We start from the raw sequence: 26,443 nt of genomic DNA on the forward strand, positions 1-26,443 counted from the left end.
GGGAGAGACGAACAGGACAAGATGAGGACCGCGGCAGCAGCAATGGACGAATCGACATTGGGATGGGAAAAGGCAGACCAGAGGACAGCGCCGAGGAAGACGAATAAGGCATGAAAGAGAAGGCTCAGGAGACGTGCTGCATCGCCCCAACATGGAGGCGTAGCGACGGTAGCATGCATTAGAGGAGATCATCTCATTGTAGCCTAGCAGCAGCAGCAGCAGCAGCAGCAGCATCATCCGTCCGTCCAACCCGAGCGGAGAGGAGGAGAGAGAAGGAGAGATGGTCTCCCAGGTTGTGCAGACCCTGCGTCAGGGAGTCTGGGCATCTGTGACCGGGGGCTGGTACCACGACCCGGACCAGAACAAATTCAACAACTCCTGCCACCTTTATCTGTGGATATTTCTCCTGATGTTACCCCTGTCTCTCCATCTGGTGAGTTTTTATGAGGGAACATGACGTCCAAGGCCGAGAAGGGGGTGTGAGGTGCTCACGGTACCAGGTAGCGGGGTTTTTATTCAGCGTTTTTTTCTTCTTCTTCATGCACGCCTTTTATCCTTTCATGGACGCACGTGCGGTGGCTCTGTGAGAAAGTATAGCATCCCTCATTGTCTGATTGCTGCTGAGATACACACTAGAGAAAAACAACACTGTCGCAGTTGACTTCCCTGCATGCAGCGGCGGAACGCATGGCTGCTCCTGGATGTGGCACGAGGCGTGAAACCATGGTTCACTGGTATCTTCATGTCATGGCCTTTGGAAATATGGCTGCAACACAAGCTACAATACTCCCAGTGATAATAACCTGACTGAGGAACTCTGGGATATGTTACAGATGTTTACCTTGTAGGATATGTGGAGATCAGTGGATCTGGATAATATAAACAAGTATACATCATAGACATATGATATGGTGGTATTTGAATGAAGGAAAGACACCTTGACCTTAGCTGTGAGGACACATGATGGCAACAACAGCCATAATGAATGAATGAGCTGATGGCAGATCACTGGAAGTTGTTGTATGTGAATCCATAACTTTGATAACATTTCTAAGGAACAGATGATTATCAACCACTTTTATCTATTAGATCATATATATTGCAGATTATGATGATTCGATGTGAATGCTACTCTGCACATTAAACTGGGGCTACTTTGTAGGAACTGTGGGTTCAGAAGGATAGCCCCAAATTAGCCACTCATGAATCAGTGAGTTGGTGAGGCAAAGTAACATATTCTGATGTGAGAGTGACATCTCCGACAAACTAAGAGCTTTGACACCAAAGCTAGATATTAAAAGGCTGTTGCCGACAGTTTTAACAATGACACAAGCTGTCTGGGAGAGATGTGAAAAAAGTTTGCACCCAACACTCAGCACCAGATGAATGATTGCGTATAATGACACTGGACTGTATATTCAGACATTGATACATGTTCATATTCAACACAGCAACAATATCTCCAGATCAGGTAATTTTATTTTTTCTTCTTTAATCTTCCTGTTCGTTATGGGCCATTCCTTCCCCGGGGATCAATAATCTTCATAATTCCACCAGTTAATCAAATGAGATCTTGTGGTTTGCTGATCCTTTAATACACATGTGCGTGTGTGGCTGCAAATAAGCTTTACCTCTGCCTTATAATAAGATGAGAAAAATAACCACAGCGGGAAGCATTCAACCAAACGCTGTTTTCGTGGAGTCAGGTCTCTGGAGATGTTGTTTTGAATATGATGAAGCTCCTCTCCTCTCCTCTCCACAGGCCCTGCCCCCTACCACCATGGCTTTGAGCATCTACTGCACCTCCATCACCGTCTTCTTCATCCTCATCAAGCTGGCTAACTATCGGCTGCACCTGATGTTTGACGAGGGTGAGGCGGTGGTCCGGAGCAGCGTCTCTGATCTCACCAAGGCTCCAGAGAAGAAAAGCAATGCGTCGGACTCCTGCCTTCCCGCGAGCATCAGGTAAAGACACACAGACACACGAATAATCCTAAAACTACATTCAGAGGGATTAATCATAAGTAGCTGAAAAAAATGCCAAAGTGGTCTCACCTTTACGGATGTATTGGAGGGCATTCAGAGAGGTATACAGCGTATGGACATTAAATAAACAGGATTTTTTTGCTCTTTGTGCCTCAAACGGCTCTCTGTCAGGTTAGTCATTACATATTCTAGGCCAGAGGGCTAAATCACTAATGATACAACTGAATTATTTATGTGAAATTGTACAATTTGGGCCGGAGACCTCCTTTTAGAATAATGCCACTAAGCATAACCGAACGTCGTCCCATTCTTGACGTCCTCTTATATATATATATATATATATATATATATATATATATATATATATATATATATTGTCTCCTATTTCTCTCTCTGTATGACTATTTTTCTCAGTTGTCTCTTTCTTTGAGGTCAGATTGGTTTCGTGATCAAGTGTCTCAGAGTGGGATGACTGGGCTAGCTAATGAGGGCTCCAGACACAAGTACTTTTTACAGATTCCCTATATTAAATTCCATAAAGTCCATGACCACTTCCCTATGAATTAGTTGATTTTAGTTTGAGAAACACAAGAGGCTGGTAAATGAAAGTCAGATCATTTCCTCTGAAAGAGACATGTTGATGCATCCCTATCCCCCCCCCCCCCATCTCTTATCTTTGCCTTATAGAAAGAGCAGCACAGTCCCAGACAGTGTTGCCATGACGATGTTGGCTCTGAAACGTACCAGTCCGGTGATCCAGGTGACAGTGAAACAGACTGAAACTGACCCGGGACTGATCGGGGTGGTGAGTGAGCATTCAGCATGTGGATGTACGATACAGGAAACCCCGTGTTGACCTACATCGTGTCTTCATGTTGACCGAGTGTCCCTGTGTGCTCTTTCATGCAGGACTGTTCGAAGTCAGATGAGGACGGGAAGACCGTGGAAGGTGAAGATGATGTTTTTCTGGGTCCGACTGAGATACAGATGGGTAACCATGAAAGGAAAACAATCTGAATAAATGAGTGGAGAAGCCTTGCAAATGCCGATGCGTCCGTAAAAGCCACCACGAGGCAATCTGAGGCCGGGCCAAGATGCTGTGGCTTCCGAATGTGGCAGTCCGCAGTATTTCTGCCAATTCATCAGGCTCAGGGCGGTTTCCTTTGGCTAAAATGTTTCCTATGAAACGTCTTTGGAAGTCGGTATGGCTCGTTATAATGAAATTATAAATCTGCAACATCCGAAAGCAGTTTTTACTGCCTGTGGAAACTTAATCGGGGTTTGTTTGGCTGAATGTGTGCTGAGGGTTTTTTATTTACGTGCTATGCAGCTTGCTTCATATACAGATAACAGTGATTCAGCTGTTGTTTGATTGAGCAAATATAAAGCTAATCAAACAATAGGAGAAAACGTGAGCATTGATAAACACTGAATATAGGGGGGAAACCCAACACCGTTCCCCTCTATATATTTTGATTATATTTGCCCTATTCTGCGGAATTGAACAAATCTTCTCTAAATGTAGGGATTTAATTAACTAGGCGCATGTGAAGCGTGACACTGTAGTTTTATGCTTAATGTTTTCTGTGGAGATGAGAGGTATAAGAAAGAATAGTGGAGTCAACAGAACGAGGGAACTACATTCTTCTCATTGGCATTTGCATTTTTAAACGTCAGATTACATGTTGCTGATTGTCTACTGACATTTGTGAAGTCAGTTTGGCTGCTGACATTCCCCATAACCCGGAGAAAGATTTCCCTCAGCCTGTCGTCGAGGTACAAATGATTGGCACACAAAGCAGTTGTTATCAGTTTCTAGAGAGAGGACTTCCTAGTGATTCTGTGGAATGCTAAACATTACACTGACAACGTGTCAAAGAGAGAAGTATAGAATAGAGGCAGCATGAAGAAAGAAAGAGTCTGGTTGTCACTATCGAGGCCTCGCGTGTCATTTGGGGGAACAAGTGCTTTGTGTCGCGTCAGAATCAATCCGTGCTGGAAGCCAACTCTGTTCCTCTTCCCTAATGCACACGATGGCTCCTTAGACAATGTAGATTGACAACTTCCTTTTCTGCAAACACATCATTGTTGTGAATATGCTCGGGCAAGCACAGAGCAGCCAACAAGGCCAGCTGACTAGTTCCAGTAAATGTACGATTTAATGTACAGACAGAACAAAGTCAGCTGGATATCGACACACTGTGGTGTATTGCATCAGACGTGACTAAATGTATCCGTTTTTAAAAGCAGTAGGATTTCTCCCCTTCTGCTTTTCATTGTACTGCAATGGGAAGATATTTATGTGTCACTGACAAATACTGCTGTAGATAATAGCGTGTTTTTTTTTTTTGTATTGTCATTGCAGCCAAATACAAGAATACACTATTTCTGCGAGCAGTTTTATTATTGTTACACTTAAAATCAACAATTTGGATTGGTATTTCATCTCCTTCCAGGACACGGTGAGAGGCTTGTGGAGGGAGGCCTGAACCCAAGCCCTTCTCCAGATGACCTCTCCAGCCCCAATCCAGACCAGGCCGCCCCACTGCTGCAGGCCCAGCAGAGGACCCCATCCCGAGCTGAAAGGGAAGAGAGGCGGCCCGGATCTGCGAGTGGGACCGGGAAAATGGACGTGGAAATAATTGAAACTGTGGCTGTGAAAGAAGGCGTGGACATTCAGAGCTCGTTGACCGACAGAGAGCAATCAGAGCTGGAAAGAACGACGGAGAAAGAGCCGGACAGAATAGAAGACTGGGAGGAGAAAGATGGTGCGGACAGAGAAACAGCTGATGAAGGTCTGCCTCCCTCCAAGGGGAGTGGAGATGAGAGCGAGGAGGAGAATGAGGGCCGAAAAGAGCCCCCAGATGCCAACAACAACTCACTCGGGACTCCCCAGGACCACCAGTTTGATTTCATCGACACCCCTGATTCTCCTGCACAGGTAGGCTTCCTTGGAGTTAGTTTCCATATATTCGGGAGGTCTAAATTTGAAGAGTATGTTAATAGAAAGTCATGCCGCTCTCATTGCATTGTGATTGTTTTCGTACATCATTGGTTGAACCTCTTCCCTCTGGTCCCTCAGGCTGAGCCGGTGGAGGAGACGTACTGCTCTGATGAGATTGAGGTGGTTCTGGTCGACAGCTCAGGCCCGGGGCCGGCGTCGGCTCACCTGGACGACAGTGACACAGTCAAGATCATCATCACCATGAGCTGTGACCCGCAGACCGCTGCTCAGCTGGAGGAGAGTGTCAAGCAGAGTCTTCTAGAAAATGCACAGGTAGTTTTAACGTTCTACATAAAAACACTTTTAACTTGATTATAACATCCTGTTTTCGACTGTTAAAATCCATCTTTTAAAGTCTAGCAGTATCGCATGTGTGTTATGTATCAGCCTGTTCCGGCACTTTATTAAAGCTACATGATGTTTATCTTGAGTTTATGGCTGAATCATCCCGTCAAATGTAAATGTTATATACATTTCCACAAAATTTGCCCCGCCATATTTGAGTTTGTGTGTATGTCCCACGAGGCTCATAAGGACGCAGGAGAGTGTCACATCAAGATCCCCGTCATCACCTTTGACTCCCCCGAGAAGGAGAAGCAGGAGGGGAAAGAGAGAGAGGAAGCGGCGGACTCAGAGGACGACCCCACCCTGAAACAGCAACAGACACCAAGCCAGAGTGAGGAGTTTCACCTGTGCAGAGAAACAACCGCTTCGGAGTCCACCACACTGGAGGGTCCAGATCCAGACCAGGAACATCTTGGTGTTCAGATAACTGATGACAGCACACAGAGTCCGCAGCTGACAAATGATAACAGCTCATCAGGCATCGATGTCCACTCCCACCACGATGACACCGAGCCTCTGGATCCTAATGTGGATTCACAGGGTTTCCTGCGCCTGCCGCCAGCTTTGGGCCGGTACGGGCCCGGAGGAAGGACTCACATCCGCGGCCTGAGCATGGACAGTGGGAAAGATGCCGTGCTGCTCCCAGACCGCTCACATATCACAGTACGTTGGCAGTTGATCTCTTTTCCTCTTTTTCTAGTTATCTCCACCCATCTGCTCATTCATATACACACACATTTGTCCCTTTATCAGTCCATGACCACTTCCAAGTCGGACCTGGAGGCGAAGGAGGGCCAGATTCCCAACGAATCCAACTTCTTGGAGTTTGTTTCCTTGTTGGGGTCTCTCAGTACCAGAGGGGGAGGAGCCAGCACAAAGGACGACGAGAGGCCAGAACGCAAAGAGGAAGCGGGAGCTGCAGAGGAAGGTGAATCTCAGCAAGAGGATTGGTTTCTTTACCTCCTCGTCCTTTATCTGCCTGTTTCATAGGGTCAGAGTGCATGCAGATGTGTATATGTAAGTGCACAAAGGAGTGCAATGTCAACATTGTTTTATAAGATGAAATAGATTCCCATCTCTTGCTCTTTGGAGCATGGTGGCATCAGCAATTTAAGGTTAAAGCTCCAGACTAATACTATGCAAATGTCGATATGTCATCATGATGCATTCATTTTGATAACATGTCAAATTACTAGGGTGATTTTATCCCCAATGGGCTCGAAGGATGTTAATGTGGTTCAGGAGGTCAATCAGTTGGTATAATCCATTTTGGTCAAATGGGCTAAATGAAGCAGCACTTGTAGAAGCAGCTGGAGGGCTCGCAGACTTAATTTAGTTTAACTGGTGACTCCTCTGGTTGAATTGGCATTGATTTAGTTTTACTCTGGGGCAACTGAACAAGCTGTGAACACAGCATTGCCTTATTACAAGTATAATGTGGCAAACATGTTGACAAAAAGTTGCCAATTTGCACATCCAGCAGACATGTAGCAAAATTAGCATTCTGGTCACCTGATGAGTCCAATGTTCACCCTCCTTTTAGCTCTGTTGTTGGTCTCCACCAACTCCATTTGCCTCTTAGCTTGCTTGTCCACCAGCTCGTCGCTAACTGTGTTTGCTTTGGTGCTGGGCCGGTGGCATGCAGAGCCTTTTCTTTGTGAACAGCTGGTCGTGGGCCTCAAAACCCAAACAATGAGCTGAGAGTAAAGCTACAACTTTTCGTAGAGCTGAGTCAGGTGATAATTCTCTGTGGGTTGATCGCTCGTAGCAACTATTTCCATCATTAACATAAGAATGTTGGTGAAATGGTAAATAAATAGGTATCCTGGCTTTACATTGACCGGTATAAAAACACATTTCTGTTTGTTATTTTAGTAAAAAGAAACATTTCCTTTTGATTTGCTTGCAGAGAATCTGAGCGGGAATTCCAGACAAGATGATACGATAATAGAAACCGACACGGATAACAAACCAGTGAGACCGAAACCACCCACCAGTCTGCCTACCGACACACTAAAGGCCATAGCACCCACACAAATCCCAATAGTCTCCCCTGACAGGTACACATGCCTGCACACCCACGTGCTTCAAAAAAATATCAACATCGGTGAATTCACGTATCCATCCAAGATGTCCAGTTGATTGCGTTTCCTGTTTGCAGTCCACAGACAGACAGAGAGAAGGATCCAGACTATGACTCCCTGCCTTCACAAACCTCTCAGTCAGAGAGCTCCATGCTGCAGGTCATCTGTAGACCAGAGGCTACCAACAAAGAAGATGCCTACACCTTCCATACTGTACACAGTAAGCAGCCACTCTTGAATTATTAAGCTTCGGAGACAAACTGGTTGGAGTCACATCTCAATGAGGTGCTGTTGATTCAGTCATCCATATATCCATGATACGTTTTAAGAGTGAGAGTCCCTGTGAGACATTGGCCTTGGACATCCAAACAAAACAACAGTAAATAAACACCATCAATAATTTAGGAGTCTATTTGTGCTGCGACAGCCTGATAGTATTTATCCGTTGAACAAATACACAGTGTGTGTGTGGAAGGCTGTGCCAGTAGCTGATGGCTCCACTTTTGAATCAGCTCAAAAGCTTTTCGATTTAAAATTGAATTTCTCTGGAAAAGGCTGCAAGATGTTCAGCTTTTTAGTTGTAAGTTAAATAGTTACAGTTCAGTCTCTCAGATGTCCATCTGTACCACCAACAGTTTTTTTTTTTTTTTTTTTAAATCCCACGTAATAGATTTAGTTACTCATCAGCTGGATGTCAGATGTTGCACACGCAAAGAGAAATAGTCTGACGGGTTGAATGTGTGTGTTTGGCTCACCAGGAGACCGACCTCGTAAGCTGTATGCGGAGAGAGCTCTCAACCTGCCGCTCGGAGCGGAGCTCATCACGGGCAACATGTGGTACTGCTGTTCTTTTCCTCCGCCTCTTCATCATCCTCTTCCTTGACCTTTAACAACTAATACCATATATTCACCCCCTTTTCTTTCCTTTTACCGCTTTCGTCTACCTGTACGGTCTCTTTTCCATCTCCTCCCACACTATCACCACTGCAATGTAATCAGGTTTATTACACCGATTAACATCAGCATGTGTCATGTGTGTGCGTGTGTGTGTGTGTGTGTGTCTTCAGTGACCTGCTGTCCACTTCTTCCAACTCGGAGTGTCAGGACGGCGTGGTCGGCGGTCACGCTGACTGCCCTTTCCAGCGACGCATCATCCCTGCACACAGGCTTCGGCCACGAAGGACGCACCCTGAGATATTTCAGGTGTCCATCTGCCTTCACTTTTTCTTCCTTGCTCTGCACACTAATGCTCAGGGCTCTTCCAAATGGTCATTTCGAGGTACTTTGTGGTTTTTGACCAGTAGTACTCCATAGAAGTGCAAAGGGAGCAATTTTCTTTAGAGTGTGCACGCACGCGGGGGACTTGATACCCAGTTCTTCGGACTGTTTCATGCTATGGCACCAATCGATACTTAGTGGTTGTAACGTGCCAAGAAATGTAGCAATGTGCCAACAAAGGGAGTAAACAAGAAGGGCTGTTAGCAAGCGAACATGGATGACAACAATGAAGGTTTCAAATTATTCCAGATTTTTCTTTTTTGTTTAAATAATCATCATCATCATTAATGCACGGCCCTGTGTGTTCTGCACATCGTGAACAAATACATTGTTCTCCTCGTGTGTCAGGAAGAGGACTCTTTGGACGAGTCGTCGGAGACGTCCACTCAGGAGAAACCGACCAGGAAGATTTATTACAAACTAAAATTGTTTCCTGGGAAGGTGATCAACCTTTTATATGACCGACTCACCCTGCTTGCTCTTTTGGACAGGTAATCCACCAACAGCTGCTTGATAAACTGTTTCCACTGCCGGTGCCCACGCGTTCAGAAGTCCCACGTCTAGAAATCAAATCGTACACATTAAATATGATAGAAATTAGAGACATTTGTGATCAAAACTATTGCAAACAAGTTGATTTCATCCACACAAAGCTCAGTCACTGGATATTTGTTTTATAGTCTCTTTAAATCTGAAACACTCGAAACTCTTCAGAACATCTTCCCATTTCACTTCACTTTTGGGACATTTCTTTGTATAAAATCTTTCCGATTGAATCAATAAGTGTCTTTTCAGTTTAATCATCAGTTGAGCAGTAAATCCATCCTTGAAAGTCTGCCTGGCATTGATTTAACTCAGGAATGTGCTGTATACTGTGTGTCCGATAAGCTACTGAAAGCACCAGTGTAACCTCTGGAGGCCTTTGTGCGTGCTGGTTTTCTGTAGAAACCAAGAAGTTGTGGAGAACCTAGTTGCCGTCTTCATGGCCTTCCTGGTTTCCTTCCTGGGATTTGTGCTTCTTAACCACGGCTGCTTCAAAGACTTCTGGGTCTTTCAGTTCTGCCTGGTCATCGCCAGCTGCCAGTATTCCTTACTGAAGGTAAGAAACATACAACATCTCTGGAGTAAGGTCCTTTAACCATGGCTTTGAGCAATTTAGGGGAATCTTTTACCGTTTCTGAGGAACACCATTTCCCTTTTTTAACCAACTTGAAATGATGAGTGAGCTCAAAACGTGTCCCACGGTGACCTGATGAACAGTAAAACTGACCGTGGCCTTGCCAGTTCCTCGCCCTCACTTCCTCTTTGATGAACACGTGTCATGAAACAATACTGTTTTCAATTGTTTTCACGTGACTGATTCTTCTGTTGTTTTGTTTTCCAGAGTGTTCAACCAGATGCAGCTTCACCAACACACGTGAGTTCAATGTTACTTTTACCGCAGAGTCTGAGAGGAATTATTATGAGAATAAAGACCACGCGAACTTCTCAAAGTAATCATATTGCGATGATACCAATATTTGGTAAACTTATATACATTCATCCGTATGAGTTGCAGTTTAAAGCATCCTCACCTGCATGTGTTCACCTGTGTGCCTCCAGGGTCACAACCAGCTGGTGGCCTACAGCCGAGCGGCTTACTTCTGCATCTTCTGCGCTCTGATCTGGATGCTGGAGCAGCTGCTGAGGAGGAAAGACCTGCCGGTCTCCACCTTGTACGGAGTCACCATCGTGTGCCACGACGCACTGGGCTTCCTGCGAGACCTGCTCGTGGGTAGGGATTAATGTACCAGGAGAGACACGCAATTCGCAATTACGTCATTTGATTTAATTCCTGTTCAAAACGGTCATTTGTTACTAAGAACTTTCTTTTGTTTAATACATAAAACAGGTTTTACCTACTGCTTCCCAATCACCTTCCTGGTGGGCCTTTTCCCTCAGATCAATACATTCACCATCTACCTGCTGGAGCAGATTGACATGCACTTGTTTGGAGGGACAGGTCGGTACACTTTTAATTTCAGTAATACTTGTGTTAATGAACCAATCAGATTTACTGTAAACTGTCATTTCTGGATGCATCTGTGGATGTGAGGCTCTGGTTTGATGCCTGTGTGTGTGTGTGTATGTTCTTTTTTTTTTACTGATGCTTTTTGTTATTACACCCCTTTGCTGCTGTAACAATGCAAATTCCTCCGCTGTGGGACTAAAGGATTATGTTGTATTTGTATCTTAAAAATACACTTTCAGTACCTCTAAGTGAAGTTGAATCTTCTTAGTGATTACAAAAAAACCAACACATACCACTAAGACTACAGTACATGCTGAGCTTTATTTGTCATTGTCGAATACAACTGCGTGTATCTTCATCTTCGCTCTAATTTGTGTGTCTCAGCCGCTACGAGCCTCGTCTCTGCAGTTTATGGCATCCTACGCAGTCTGATCGCTCTGGCTCTGCTCTACGGTTTCTGCTTCGGAGCTCTCAAGGTACGAATGAACATATAGGAGACATTCTTTGTGTTGGGTCCTTCTCTTGGCTATAGGAATACAAGAACAACGAGGAGTTCAGCTATGAATAGCGTGCAGCCAGGCAAATCCACTCATGTAACTAAGAGCTGCAGCAACATTCAAAGTGTCGCTCGCCATCCTTCAAAAGTGACTGAACGACTGCAACTGCAGGGAAGAAGCTCTTAAAAGCAGCAGTTCTGGCTTTCATGGTGTCTGTGTGTGTGTGTGTGTGTGTGTGTGTGTCTGTGTGTGTGTGTTTGTGTGTGTGTGTGTGTGCGTGTGTGTGTGTGTGGTGTTACAGGAGCCGTGGGATGAGCAGCACACCCCGGCCCTGTTCTCTGGTTTCTGTGGCCTTTTGGTGGTCTTCTCTTACCACCTCAGCCGACAAAGCAGCGACCCGTCCGTGCTACTGTGAGTATCAGTGTGTGTGTGTTTGTGTGTGTGTGTGTGTGTGTGTGTGTGTGTGTGTGCGTGTGTGTGCGTGTGTGCGTGTGTGTGTGTGTGTTTGCATGCCCACACCGGACCTGGTTGCTATACACTTGATTGTTAATATTTCTTTAAAATGAAGTCACCGTAGAAACGAAAGCAGATGGTTTATGTTGAAACTAGACTCTTTATTATTTGTTGAGTACTTTCACAACTCATTCTGCTAATGGAGACTAGTTTTTAGATGTTAAAAGCCAAAGAAAAGATACGTTTGAAATATAAAATAAGAAGTATTTTCCTCTTTTTATTTGTGCTGTCAGTTGATTTAGGGTTTGTAACCGCAATGTCTTTATGTTATTCGACAAATACCATCGACTACACATGTGACACTTTCCTTTTCAGATCTCTGGTGAAGTCAAAGATAATGCCCACTTTGGTGCAGACTGAGGAAGAGGAGGAGGAAGACGCAGAGAGTAAAGACCCACTGCCTGAGAAACTTCAGAACTCCATGGTAACTAAAGAGGGTTTTATAGAAATGAGCCGATAAGACCATAAGTGGCATTTTTACTCCTCTGTGCAGTAACTGAACAGTTTTTATTTTTTATATTGCAACAGAAAATCGGATGTTCATGAACACTTTGCACCGAGTTGTGGAACTCATACATACAGTGCATGAGAGGGCAGAGGGCTGCAACTCAGCGCTGCAGGCGAGATTATACATCAATGCTAAAAGTCGATCATTGTGTGTGATTACAGGGAATTATGAATCGGAGAAAACAAGCCTCCTGCGGTATTAACGGGGATTATGAAGCCCTTAAATCTACTCAACGCTGCTGCTTCTTTGATCTCCAGATATTGACGGCTCAGAACGATCAGACAGAAATAATCTCACACCTAAACGAGTCTCATAAACAAATGCATCATCCGGTGCGGATCATAAATGATCTCTTGTGCTCTGCAGAAGGAGATTCTGCTGTCGGATGTCGTCGTGTGCTCCGTTGCTTACATCCTCACCTTCGCCATTACTGCGAGTACCGTGTTTCTGTCTCTCAAGGTAGGATCCTGGATTCTTTCTGTCTTTTGCTATTACATCTTTGGTCGTCGCAGGAATACTAACTCTAAAGTGTTTAGTCTAATTATCCATTTTCATCGCGTTTCTTTCCTTGAACAACTTGTCTTCAGCCCTTTGTGACCATCGTGCTGTACGCTCTGGCGGGGACGGTGGGCTTTGTGACCCACTACCTGATCCCCCAGCTGAGGAAGCACCACCCCTGGTTGTGGATCTCTCATCCGGTTCTCAAGACCAAGGAGTACCACCAGTTTGAACCCAGAGGTCAGCATGTAAATAGTCCAGAGTAAAAACAGGAATTAAGTGTGTCGCTTCAAAATGTCGAATATCCAGTAGCTATTGAGGTATTATGTTAAAGGTATGGTCGGTTATCTAATTCAAAACCACTTTTGATATTTTGGTTGAAATTGTCATTACATCCTGACAGCAAAAAAAAGAAGAACATCTGATATCAGTGGCATTAACAAGCCCGTCCAATCATTTCACTCATTTCGAATAGCCATGTTTGTTGTCTCTGTTAAATACGATATGTTTATGTTCTTAACAATAATTGGGGATGTACTTTCTTTCTTGACTTTCTTCTCCATACATTTATTGAAAAATAGAAGGAGGCTTTTACTTTTGAAAATGTCTTAAATGTAGTGATTTAATAACAACACATATATGTGCTGAGAGAAATCCTGAACTAGATCTCCCTCTGCTCTAGAAAGCCGTGACTCTGATCCGCTCCTGTTATTTCTTCTTTATTCTTGCTCGTGTCCCAGAGGACGCGGTGCTGATGTGGTTCGAGCGGCTGTACGTGGGGCTCCTGTGCTTTGAGAAGTACGTGGTGTACCCCGCCATCGTGCTGAGCGCTCTCACTAACGACGGCTTCGCCCTCAGTCATCGCAAGAAGCTGGGAATCCAGTGAGTGGACGCACGCACACAGCATCACATTACACAGATATGTCTGCCTGTCCTTCCAGAGTGTGTGTGTGTGTGTGCGTGTGTGTGTGAACCGCCTATTAAATCTGTGTGTCGTCTCCAGCTGCGATGTTCTCCTGACGACGGTTGCTGGACTGAAACTCCTGCGTTCATCGTTCTGCGACCCCAGCTTCCAGTTCCTCACCCTGCTCTTCACACTCGTCTTCTTCCACTTCGACTGTCCACACTTCTCCGAGAGCTTCCTGCTGGACTTCTTCGTCATGTCTATTGTTTTCCACAAGGTAGAATCTCACTCGCACTCAGCTGCACTGCACTACAGACAGGTTGACAGATCCCTTGACTATCAGCATGATGGCGATCAGAAGTCTTGACCTCTTTTTGAGTCTTGATTTGTAGATTTCTCCCACTGACATTTGAAATTATTTGAACAATTGCACTTAAAGGGACTCTTTCCCCCCAATTTTAAAAGCAGAGGTCCATTTACTCGTCGTTGTGTGCTGGATGAGCTGGTTAAATCTAGTGATGTCATCAAGGTTACTTCTTCTCTGGCGCAAGACTGTTCATCATGAACAGAAAGTCTCCGAGGGTCTGACAATAAGATGCTACCCAGTTGCATTATGGGAATTGTAGGATCAGGTATTTTGGCAGTTTGACTACTAGGGATTTAAATCCTAATTCTGTCTCTTCTGAGTACCTCAACTTTATGGAAGTGCTCCACCTAATCACAGAGGACGACTCCTTTGTATTAAGAGCAACATAAACATATTTTTACTTTGACTTTTTGTCCTTTGCACAACTCGCTGATCTCGACTGAAACGTTACCGCAGGTGTAATCAGGTGTTTGAGCTGAATTGTTTAGGCCAGCATTTGACCACAGAAGGCTCATCAACCTCTACGGTGCCGTGGAGGGATGTAATAGATATCACGTGACAAAGGTTGTTTGAGTTGGATAACTGTTTGTTGGCCTCTGACTGTGTTGTTTTTTTTTTTGTTTCTGTGCAGATGCGTGAGCTTTTGCTGAAGCTCCATTTCATCCTGGTTTACATCGCTCCGTGGCAGATCGCCTGGGGCAGCGCTTTTCATGCCTTTGCTCAGCCGTTTGCAGTGCCTCGTATCCTTTCTCTGAGACCTGTGTGTGTGTGTGTGTGTGTGTGTGTGTGTGTGTGTCAGTACCGGTTGTTCTTTCTTTTACTGGTGTGCGTGTACAGACTCCGCCATGCTGCTGCTCCAGACTCTGCTCACCACCGTGTTCTACACCCCGCTGGCTCCCTTCCTGGGCAGCGCGATCTTCATTTCCTCCTATCCGAGGCCCATCAAGTTCTGGGAGCGAAACTACAAGTAAGGCCCCCGACGAATGAGTGTGATGTGAGTTTCCCAAACAGCCTGGAGGTGTCTGGAAATGGTTTGCTGTAGCATTGTGAGTCTAGATTGAGGAACATCTTGGAAAGCTGCTTAAAGAACAGGCTAAATTGTCAACGAATGCCAAGAGCAGACTCAAACCAACAATGCAAAGTTAAGTGTACTCACAATTACTTTTCGACAGCCTGATGTACAGTTGCTTATTATTCGGTGCTATTTACTTCCATTGTAGTTAAAAGACTATTAAATACTTTAATGAGCCACACTGTTGCACTGAGTTACATGCTCCTTCATTACTAGTTTGAGTTAATCTCGCTTACATCCACCTGCTGCTGTTAATACTCACAGCAAATGTATATTGATCCGCGGCTGAAAATAGTCACAAACAAATGCTTACTGGGCCTTAGAAAAAATAGATCAAATGAAAGCATGTATTTGTGTTGCAGCTTCAGTAGAAATAAATGGCATTGCGCTGCTAGCCACGGACACGGTAGGGAAGTATTGAGAAATTGGCTAATGTTTTCTTTCATAATAATTCATCAACATTTGTATTTACAGCGAGAGTAAAATCAATCCCATCCTTTTTGAGCTGAGCTCGGCAGATTAGCAGATGGACACCCTCATGCCTTTATACAACGTGACCCCTCTGTCCCCTCTTTACTTATTGATGTGAGAGGTTGTTTGTACTTCAGCTCACTGAGAGCACTCTTAAAATACTCCTGCGGCTTTGTTGTGCAAACTTCAGTCATTTTTAGTGAAGCAGCCTGTGATTATATTTAGACATTGTTGTCTGGAAAAAAGAACATTCAAATCACTGATGTTGGTGTTTTAGGGAGTAGTTGTGCAGGTTTGGCAACGTGAACCTCAGCCAAACAACAAGTCAACAAAAAAATACCACATGGACAACAAATGAGACAACAGAATAGTCTCAAAATATCTAGTTTCAAGTTTCTCTGGGGGCTGTGGAGTTTAAAAAAAATAAAAATTCTAGAGTAAGGAGGCTGCATATAATAAGATGCAGTTTAAGATCTTCAAGAGGACGAATATGTACAATCTTAAGCTTTCCTTTTGAGTATCTTTACAACGGTATTATAGTCCACTAAATGATATATGTCTATTTCAGTGTTTTCAACATTACAGCCATCATTTTAAAATGAATTGACTCAAAGCAGCTGCAACACTTTATTCACCCTATTCTACATGACACACCTTTTCATCAGAGCAAAACGGGTACCTTTTGACTTCTTCTTGGGCTCAGCAGTTTATAGTTTTGACTGTTTTTCATCTCCCGTCCATTGCAGCACAAAGCGTATCGACAACTCTAACAGCAGACTGGTGTCCCAAGTCGATAAAGAGACGGGTGAGTTCTTTCTCACTGAACCAACATCCGTTACAGACTATATCTTTTATAATTGTCCTCAAGCAGTCATTGTATGAAAGATTACTTGTGAATAAAGATAATTTGTTTGATTGATATCGCCACTGTGTCAACATGAACTTCTTGTACTTTAGACTCAGTAAGGGAAGAAAACAGCCAGGCTTTTTATTTTGGTCCTTTCCTGAAACCCATTCGTCCATCTGACTGTTTGTTTTTTTCTCGCAGGATGTGACGACAGCAACCTGAACTCCATCTTTTACGAGTACCTGACTCGCTCGCTGCAGCACTCCCTCTGTGGCGACCTCATGCTGGGCCGATGGGGAAACTACAGCGCCGGAGACTGTTTCATCCTGGCTTCTGACTACCTCAATGCCCTGGTCCACCTCATCGAGATCGGCAACGGGCTCGTCACTTTCCAGCTGAGGGGCCTGGAGTTCAGAGGTGAAGAAGTTTGACCACCCCACAGTCCCTCCATACCTCCATCCCATTCTCCATCCTTCTGCGCTCGCTCCCCGTTTGACTTATTACCTCCATCTCTCTCTCCATCCCAGGTACATACTGCCAGCAGCGAGAGGTGGAGGCCATCACCGAGGGAGTGGAGGAAGACGATGCGTGCTGCTGCTGCGAGCCGGGACACTTGCCCCACATGCTGTCGTGCAATGCGGCCTTCAACCTCCGCTGGCTGGCCTGGGAGGTGATGGCCACCAAGTACCTGCTGGAGGGTTACAGCATCAGTGAGAACAACGCCGCCACAATGCTACAAGTGTACGATCTGCGAAAGCTACTCATCACCTACTACCTGAAAGTGCGTTTCATTTGTATCTGTTTGTGTGTGTGTGTGTGTGTGTGTGTGTGCATTTGACAGAAGTCGTTCAATTATATGACTTATATTTACATGCATCATTTGTCTGTGGGGTTCTGTCACAAACTCGGTTTGTCAAAATGAACACAAAGTGGTTTCATGCTCAGACTTCTCTGAGGAAAGTTTCAACAGTGCGGGATTTTGTATTAATTAATTTTCTTTCTTTCTGGCATAGTGTTATGTCGATGCAAATGATCACTCCTGAAAAATCCTTTTATTACTGTATGTGTCGTTTGTTCCTTTTCTTCTGATTTACTGTTAGACCAACTGAGCATACGACACAATCTCTTTTTTGGTTTATTTAAGCTGTTATTGAAATATTCTGATTATACTGCATCACTGGCATTGAAAGACACCTCGTACAGCGTTGATACGGCATCAACCGTAGTTATATTCAATCGAATTGAATATTCCACTTTGTCTCAACTGGCTCTTTAAGATGTTCCTGTCAAAAGGTTAAACTCTTAAATGGATAATCCAGTGTCTTGTGCATTATTACAAATGACAGCCTCCAGATATGGTCGTCAGCTACACACTCAATTATTTCTCTTGTTCATTGCTGGTGTTTTCCTTCCTCTTCTATCTCTTCCTCCCCGTCTCCCCTCAGAGTATTATCTACTACCTGATCCACTCTCCCAAACTGTGCACCTGGCTCAAGGACGCCGCCGTCCAGGAGGCGCTGCAGTCCTACACCAAGTGGCACCACATCGAGCGCGACCCTCAGGTCTTTAGTGTGAAGATCGATGAAGACTACGTGCACTGCCTGCAGGGCGTGACACGTGCCAGCTTCTGCAACGTCTACCTGGAGTGGATCCAGCACTGTGCTGGGAAGATGGAGACGGTACATCACTTAAGGATTATTCTATCGAACTTCAGCAACAAACAGCATTTATTTCTCTCACTTAAATTAAACTTAAAAAATATCAGATAACAGGGGGGGAAAAAAGCCCATACAAATGTCCAAGAGCCCACGCTGACATATTTAAATTGCTACAGATTTATTATGATTTTTAAATATGAAAATATTGAACGATGTTAGCGTTATATCTCATTGTACCGAGAAACAACTTTCAAAAGGCCCAAAGCGCTTAAAAAAAAGAAGCAACTCATGCAACTGTATATAACTTAATGTGTTCTTCTACTTCAGAGGGAAACAATGGAGTTCTACATTTACTTGACAGAAATGTTACGTTTCTAGATTCAAGATTGAATCTAAATATTATGCATTGTTTTTAGGGCTGAGCCCAAAACTCGGATGAAACGAGATTCCGATACGGATAATGTACTTTTTTCTTAGGAGTATTATATGTTTAAAATGTGTCAATATTCATACTCGCCCCTCCCTTAAACAGGCCGCTGCTCGGCTTTGTGCACACGCACGCTGGAAACAACATCCAACAACTACACCTGTAAAAGACTTGAGGGGGAAGTAGCCCTCAGCTCTCCTATTTTCTTTAATGTTTTCATTAATGTGAAATGAGTAAAAGGAAAGCAAAACAGTGAGAAGGAATATTGTCACACAACTCATAAGAAGAACACAACAATTTAGCAGAATCTGTGCTCATTATCATTTTTTGATCTTTGTTCCATATGCCAGTAGCTTCATGTCTCCCTGTCTTTGCGTTTGTGTCCAGACTGTGGACAGTGATGAAGACTCTCCTTTGGTGACCCTCTCCTACGCGCTCTCCGTCCTGGGGAGGAGATCCCTCGGCACGGCGTCACACAACATGTCCAACAGGTACACCTTGTTTAGGTCAAAGAGCAACGCAAAGAATATGAATAAAATCCATGATATCCCTTTCTGATTACAGTCATGTGAGAAGATCACGGGGTCAACAGTCAGTTATCTGTCGGGCCGTGAGGATTTCATTGGCTCATTTGTTGAACTCTCACTTTGAACTAAAATGATTCTGCTTGCAATGGAGTCTAATTGAATATTGACATGTATGTTTTTATGCAGAAATCCCTTCAATAGAAAACAGTTTTCTTCTTCAGAAAGCAACGAAAGCTTCCTTGACCATAATGTACACAACTCTGGAAAGCCCTCATTTGTGATTCGATTTATAGAAAGTTTGGCTTAACAATGAGTTTATTGAATAACTCATTATTTAAAAATACAACTCAAAACCACCCACACGACATTTTAAAGGACATCAGGAAAATTACAATATACCACATGAAATGTAATACTGTTTTGCTGCATTAAGGATGATAGTTTTTCTCGCTTTCATGTTTTTTAGTTCAGTGGTTGAAAATGTGCTGAGAAATGATTCCTAAGTAATATCAGTAGCAGTCGATGTTTACCTGCAGTGTGACAGATACACCAGAGGGGGGCACGAGCAGCTACATATTTAACTAGGCACAAAACAGATATTGGTCTCTGCACTCAAGACATGTTGTCTTTGTGTGGTTTATATTCTAAAAATATTTCATTGGATCATAACCCGCCTCCTCTCTCTCTCTCTCTCTCTCTCTCTCTCTCTCTCGCCCTCTCTCGCCTCTCAAACCTCCTCCTTCCACCACCAAGTCTGGAATCGTTTCTGTACGGTTTCAACACCCTGTTTAAAGGAGACTTCCGCATCGCCACCAAAGACGAGTGGGTTTTTGCTGATCTCGACCTCCTGCAGAAGGTTGTGGCTCCTGCGGTCCGAATGAGCCTCAAGCTGCATCAGGTAAAGTGTGCTTTGCTTTTAAATGTCTGTAACTGGGATTGATTTCTACTATTCTGTAAACACACAGACAAACATCTGTGCATCCTATCGAGTTTCTAAATGTCTCCACGATGGTCGCTTCTCTTCATCTACCCTCGTATCTCCATCACGCCTTTCCTGTCCTTTCAGGACCACTTCACTTGCCTGGAGGAGACAGAGGAGGCCTCCATCTTGTACGAAGCCATCACAAACTACCGCAGCAGCCTGGTCATCTGCCACGAGAGCGACCCCGCTTGGCGCAAGGCGGTGCTCTCCAGCCGCGACACGCTGCTCACGATGAGGCACATGATCGACGACGGCACGGACGAGTACAAGATCATCATGCTGTACAAACGCCACCTCAGCTTCAAGGTCATCAAGGTAAAAGGGCAGAGGGCGTCTGTGGATGTGCGAGAAGCATTTACATTTCCAGGATGAGAACGTGTTGTGAGATGGTGACAAATGCCAGACAGAGCCTATATATATATATATATATATATATATATATATATATATATATAGTACATCTGAGTGGGGTGGTACCAAACAACCATCAAAGTTACTTTATTATTTTGGGACAAATGACCCCACAGTGGTGAATCCATGTGAGTGCTCACATTTTGGCTTAACTCACAGAATTTAAAAGTTTCAACTTTTCCTTTGACATCATGCTTTAATATTGGACGAGACTTTGGGAAATTAATACCATTCATGTCCCTCACTAAATATGAAGCTACTGCCAGCTCAATTAGGCACAAAGACTGGAAACAGCTAAAAAACAAAAAGACTACAGAGATGCAGACTTTGCCTCCTTTGGACAACGCCAGGCTCGCAGTTTCCAGACTTTGTGCAAAGCAAATAAGGGTATTTTCCCAAAATGTCCTTTTTATATCCTTTACATATGCAGCTTCTGACAGGAAGCTTTCATCTTTCTGGGTTTCAATAATGTTGATTAATCTTTTTGACGCCGCGGAATCACTTTGTCAAGAGCACTCGTTTATTTTTAATACGCAGCCACAAAGTGTTTTCGCCCTTCAGCGATGGAAGGATGATATTATAACTCAAAACATGTGCTCTCCTTGTTGAAGCTGGAGAAAGCAGATGACAAAATGGCTCCATTTGGTTGCAGGAAAAACAGGAAACCAACTCTGTATCCGAATCTCTAATTTCATACATAAGAGACCACGTAATGGAGGATGATAAAACATAATGGCCCATTAAAAAGTAATTATTTAGATAATTTATATTTCATAGTGATATATATATATGTCTTATGATCTGCAGATCAACAAGGAGTGTGTGCGAGGTCTGTGGGCCGGCCAGCAGCAGGAGTTGGTGTTCCTACGGAACCGAAACCCGGAACGAGGCAGCATCCAGAACTCGAAGCAGGCGCTGAGGAACATGGTGAACTCGTCCTGCGACCAGCCGCTGGGCTACCCTATGTGAGTCGCTCAGAGCATGGCCGCTGACATCACCAGGTTTTATATGGAACTTAATGTTTTTTTAAATCAAATATTCAAACTTTTTGTATTTTAAAAAAAGGAGCAGTGTAGGGGGAGTCGATTTGCAGGAATGTTTTTGTAATCTTAAAACGAGCCGTCTATATCTACGTACGGAGCAGGATCTTTCTACAGTGGCCCAGAGCGGACAAACCAAACAGGTGCTCTAGAAAAGGGCCATTCGCATTTTTGATCGCGTCGGCAATCTGCAACCTCACCGCCAGATGCAGCCAAATCCAGCACACACTGCACCTTTTAACTTCCGATCTTTACATTGTTGTCCTTGTGCTGACAGCATGGCTTTTATTTTGTCTTGCAGGTACGTGTCCCCACTAACAACATCGTACGCAGGAACACACCGTACGCTCCGCAGCATCGGGGGAGGAGCCCTAAGCCTGGACGCCATTCGATCCTGGCTCTGCTCTAAATGGTTACGGTCAGTTTCTAATCAACACCATTTTGCATATTTAAAATCTGTTTCTTTTCCTCCTCAAGCTCCTCCCTCCCTAAAACTCCCCCTTTTGATGTGCTCTTCAAGGAACAGTCATCACATGCTTAAATCCCTTTTTAAATGTAATTCTGTCTCGTGGGTGAAAAGACAAAGCTGTAAACAAAAGGTCCGAGCTTCAGTTCCTGGAACAACCATCAGTCTCTGAGGGTCCTTGAATAAGATACTCGGGATAAGATACATTTATTTGGCATCAGTTCGAGCACACACACTTGGGAGTAACAACTCACATTCTTCTTCCAGCCTCAGGTCACATGTGTAATCACTTTCAGCTGAGAGTTATTGCTCAGTCCTTCATCTTGTGCAGCTAAGATACATCATGTTATGAGATATGATTTTCATTTTGGAGTCTATAAACCAATATTGCTATCTCATGCTCAACAAATGGGTTGCATTCAGTTTATTACTTCCAGCATTTTGGAGCATATCTGCGTGTCAAATTGTCACTGCTGCTCAGTTAAAAACAAACCCCAAAAAAACATCATATTTATAAACAAGTTTTGCTTCTCTGTGGATTTACAGATATTGACTTTGTTGAAGTCAGCGCTGGGGAGAGACTTAAAGTTAAAGTTTTAAATACATGAGAGAAAGAGGACTGCAGAGTGGGAGGGCGGCCAAAAGCTTTGACTCCATCCTCTCTTTTGTTTATCATCCCGACCCTCTTTTACACATTACCTTCAGCATAGATTATTGTCTCGGCTCTGCATTAACCTTTGCAGATCAGCTAATGTGTGTGTGTGTGTGTGTGAGAGAGAGTCACTCTCTTAAGCTTCTTAGAGGATGAGTTTTCCTTAGATTAGATTAGTTTGTAAATCCTGGTTCTTCGACCTTGAGTTAAAGGTGTCTTAATTTCAGTAAGTAGCCGAGGAGCCAAGGAGATGGGCTGTGCCTTGCCAGCGAGAGCACATTTAACTAATTTAAGAGGCTGCGCGAGTGTGTGTCACATATGCTAGCACAGTTACGTAACATCTCTCTATTTATGTGGGGTTAACCGGCTGGAATAGTCGAGGCCTGCTAAATATTTGATGGCCCTTTGCCAGTTTGTGTCCCTTGCACTGATGTGGACATGAATAAATAAATCAAAGCTGCGTGTGTGTGTGTGTGTGTGTGTGTGTGTGTGTGTGTCCTGCAGGGTGCGTAAGGACAACCTGACCAGCTGCAACAGTGGCGTGAACATGGAGGATGTGGACTGCGCAGCCGGTGGTTCGTCCACGCTGAGCCAAAACCGCCCGTCCTCCGTCACGTCCAACAGCCTGAGCCTCTACCAACACAGAGCCAGGACAACACACAGCCACAGACACCACAACGCAGGTACACACACACACACACACACACACACACACACACACACACACACACACACACACACCAACGTGTCTTACTATGCTTGTGGAAAATGTCTATTCTCAACATCGATTCCAGAGTCCCGTACTGAAACCTGAACCAGAACCTTATTCAAACCGTAATCCTAAAATTAAGTCTCAACTTCCAAAAAAAACCAATTGAACTTGTGAAGACACAAACAGATACGATAACATATACAGTGATGTTATAGTTTTGGTTGTTTTCAATGCTTTTTCATCTTTATTTATAAAGTGAGACTAAATAAAACTTGTCGACATGACACATGCTTCGTCTTTCAACTGAAAAAGTGTACTTCATTAGCAATAAAATGCACCTTCGCTCAAAAACATTGTGTTAGTTCAGTCAGGGTTTTTGTAATGTTTATATCCGATTATGAAAGTATATAAAACAGTGTTTGTGTGTGTTTCCGCAGCCAGGAGAGAGTACCGCAGTCGGTCAGTGCAACCTCACAGTCAACGCCCCCCCGTCACCAGCCAATCGGGGCCTATTCTGGAGTCAGGCTCCACCCACGGGCTCGTCCAGCGTCTGTCCAACAGCCAGCTGTCCTTTAACACATCCATAGCCTCTATATTCTCCCAGGTAACACACGCACACACACACACACACACACGCACACACGCACACACACACTGTGTAGCTTTAGCATGCCTTTACAAGGAGAATACAGCAACGTCTCTCCCTCGTCAGGTCCCTCGCCTCTCAGGAGCAGGTGGGATCAGCTCTCAGCTCCAGGCAGCGCAGCATCAGCAGCGCTCCAGCCAGGTACGAGCTCCTTACACTTCTGTGCATCCACACCTTCTGTTAGCCAACGCACTAAAGCACATGGTGGACAGGTAAAGATCTCATCACTGGCAAGTCTGGTCATACTGCACAAAAAAAGGCATCTTAGAAATTGTGAGAGACATACAAAGGGTAATATTCACATTAAATGAAAACACTGGATGCGACATTTTCAAATTCAAGATTTAGGAAGAAGAAAAAAAAAACATCCGTACATGCCAAATAGTTGCATTTCCAAGTTTCTATAAATGTAGCGCCCGTCTGAAACAAGAAGTAACTATAATTTAGTCGTTTTATGTTTCGCAGTAAAACCCCTGATTACATGGGACTCATGAATTGAGTTGATGTTATTACCACTACTTAGTTTTAAAAATTCATCCAAGAAACAATTTCACAGCTGATGGCCGAAGCATGTGATTATTGAATACAAGTTATTCTTAGACACAGCCTGCTCTCTCTGATAATTGTTTGTGCATGAGCTTTGTTTGTGTGTTGCGCTCCCATCTCAGGGATCACTGTACACAAAGCTGTCTTTCCCCAGGTCTCCTCGTCTTCGTCCACTCTCAGCTTGCTGTTTGGCAAGCGTAGTTTCTCCAGTGGCCTGGTCATCTCTGGGCTGTCCGCTGCTGAAGGGGGCAACACCACCGACACGCAGTCCTCTTCGAGCGTCAACATCGCCATGGGGCCCTCGCACAGGTCCAGCAGCAGAGCCACGCAGGTAGGGAACCAATCAACCGGTAGACATGCAAAGTCCCTGCCTCTTTCTACTTTTCAGTAGAAGATTCACTCGGAACAACATGTGCAGAACAACACGTAGCTTCATATTTAGAGTACAGACACAAGAGTGATATTGATCGTCTGATTGTAACTCAGCATGCAAGCAAACGAGCGCGTTTCCAAAAATGTCAAACTTTGCTTTTAATAAGTATTTGAAACAATGAACAGATCATCATGAAATATACTATAAGCACATTTATGCTTCCCAGTAAAAGAACTGCAGGTAGCATGAAGCCTGTAGCTCAAAATCTAATTAGCAGAGGCCATCAACCTTCTGGACAAAAACACTTTCTAGCCTTAAAAAAAATGTATTCTAGCCTTACTACTCGTAAAATGCTCCATAATATCAAAATATTACTGTAGTCTGCTGCTGGCAACCAACGAGTCTGAAAAACCTAATGAGGAAGAGCTTTAAACTTGCATTCTTTTTAATGGCCAGCAGGGGGCGACTCCTCTGCAAAAATAAGTCCTATGGTATGGAAGCCTATGAGAAAATGACCCTAAATCTTACTTGATTTTTTTACAAGAGGTTTCAAGTGTTGATTTAAATTCTTCAGGCAAAATCATTCTTATGATATAGTATCTTGAATAAAACACATAGTTTCTTTTACCGTGGGAAAATAGAAATCCTACTTGCCCTTTTAATTTGACTTGGGATGCAAAATGATGTGAGAACAGTAGGCTATAGGCTATAAACAAAGAATATTTCTCTAATGGGGCTGTTCCTCGCCTCCTCTCTTTCTACCTTCTCAGTGGACATCAGAGCCATATGAGAGTATAGACGCAACCTACTCCAACGCAGCCATCACGTTGAAAGACGGCGTGCAGTCAGGTGACCGAGGCTGCAACCAGGGATTGGATGAGACCCAGGAGGACTCGGCATCGGTCTCAACAGCTCCGGAGGCGACTGACCAAAAGACTGTCTGAGAGAGACACACACACACACACACACACACACACACACACACACGCGCGCGCATATGAGAGTGCCATTACTCGTGTGCCCAAACACAGAGAGGACTGTATGAAAAGTTACACATATACACAAACATACAGAGGATTGTATGAGAAAGCACCCATGCACACAAACCTGCCTCTTCTCCTGTCCTCAGCATGTGGTCTCACCTTGTTGTCTGAATGTAAACAAGTCTGAAAACATGATCTCTCGATCCGGTTGAGGAAATAAAGACGTTTTTAAATGAGGCTGCCTCTGCTCACGTCAAATATATTGCTTATATGTGTGCGTTATGACGGGAGGTAAACTTCGGATAATGACTTATTGTTACTTGAATTCTTAAGGCACCATAATATAAGTGTTACCTGCATGGTTTTACCCACTCTATAAAAATTCTACGTTTTTGACTTAAAAATCCTCCAATGTAGCATCAGACAATATCCAACAGACAACACGTATATGTTTTTGCTTTCCAGGATGATCCATTTATGGTTTGAGGCCAGCATGTGGTCCCTGTCTGTCTTTTGCTGCTGGACTACAATAGATGCACTGTTGGACTGGTTATCGATTCCCCAACACAGCAGCAGCAGTTGGTTAAGCTTGATGTGACCACTTGTACATGAACACCCATTTGGGGCACCGTGAC

At 44.1% G+C, this 26,443-nt stretch overlaps 1 protein-coding gene across 2 annotated transcripts; it reads left to right on the forward strand.

The window, feature by feature from the left end:
* Positions 1-280: 280 nt before the first annotated feature.
* Positions 281-25,773, forward strand: pcnx2 (pecanex 2). 2 transcript variants are annotated; one of them, XM_034552191.1, is made up of 41 exons: positions 281-433; positions 1,763-1,965; positions 2,674-2,791; positions 2,896-2,946; positions 3,597-3,600; positions 4,443-4,927; positions 5,069-5,263; positions 5,516-5,998; positions 6,089-6,301; positions 7,247-7,395; positions 7,497-7,639; positions 8,178-8,256; positions 8,487-8,622; positions 9,046-9,188; positions 9,643-9,796; positions 10,082-10,114; positions 10,300-10,471; positions 10,589-10,699; positions 11,093-11,184; positions 11,507-11,616; positions 12,034-12,142; positions 12,593-12,685; positions 12,814-12,964; positions 13,465-13,606; positions 13,728-13,905; positions 14,627-14,735; positions 14,833-14,962; positions 16,285-16,343; positions 16,587-16,802; positions 16,913-17,166; positions 17,831-18,064; positions 18,858-18,961; positions 19,751-19,895; positions 20,064-20,294; positions 21,198-21,355; positions 21,732-21,848; positions 23,053-23,231; positions 23,698-23,864; positions 23,973-24,047; positions 24,607-24,783; positions 25,596-25,773. In XM_034552191.1, exons 1-41 carry the CDS (start codon positions 281-283, stop codon positions 25,767-25,769), a joined length of 6,429 nt encoding a protein of 2,142 aa, XP_034408082.1. In that variant the 3' UTR covers positions 25,770-25,773. The 2 variants fall into 2 exon arrangements, with proteins under 2 accessions (XP_034408082.1, XP_034408081.1); XM_034552190.1 differs by lacking the exon at positions 3,597-3,600 and having other exon boundaries at positions 2,896-2,997; positions 4,448-4,942; positions 6,089-6,263; positions 7,245-7,395.
* The last annotated feature ends 670 nt before the right edge of the window (positions 25,774-26,443 follow it).

Source organism: Cyclopterus lumpus, chromosome 15 (assembly GCF_009769545.1).
Source record: "Cyclopterus lumpus isolate fCycLum1 chromosome 15, fCycLum1.pri, whole genome shotgun sequence".
In the NCBI taxonomy this organism is placed as follows: domain Eukaryota; kingdom Metazoa; phylum Chordata; class Actinopteri; order Perciformes; family Cyclopteridae; genus Cyclopterus; species Cyclopterus lumpus.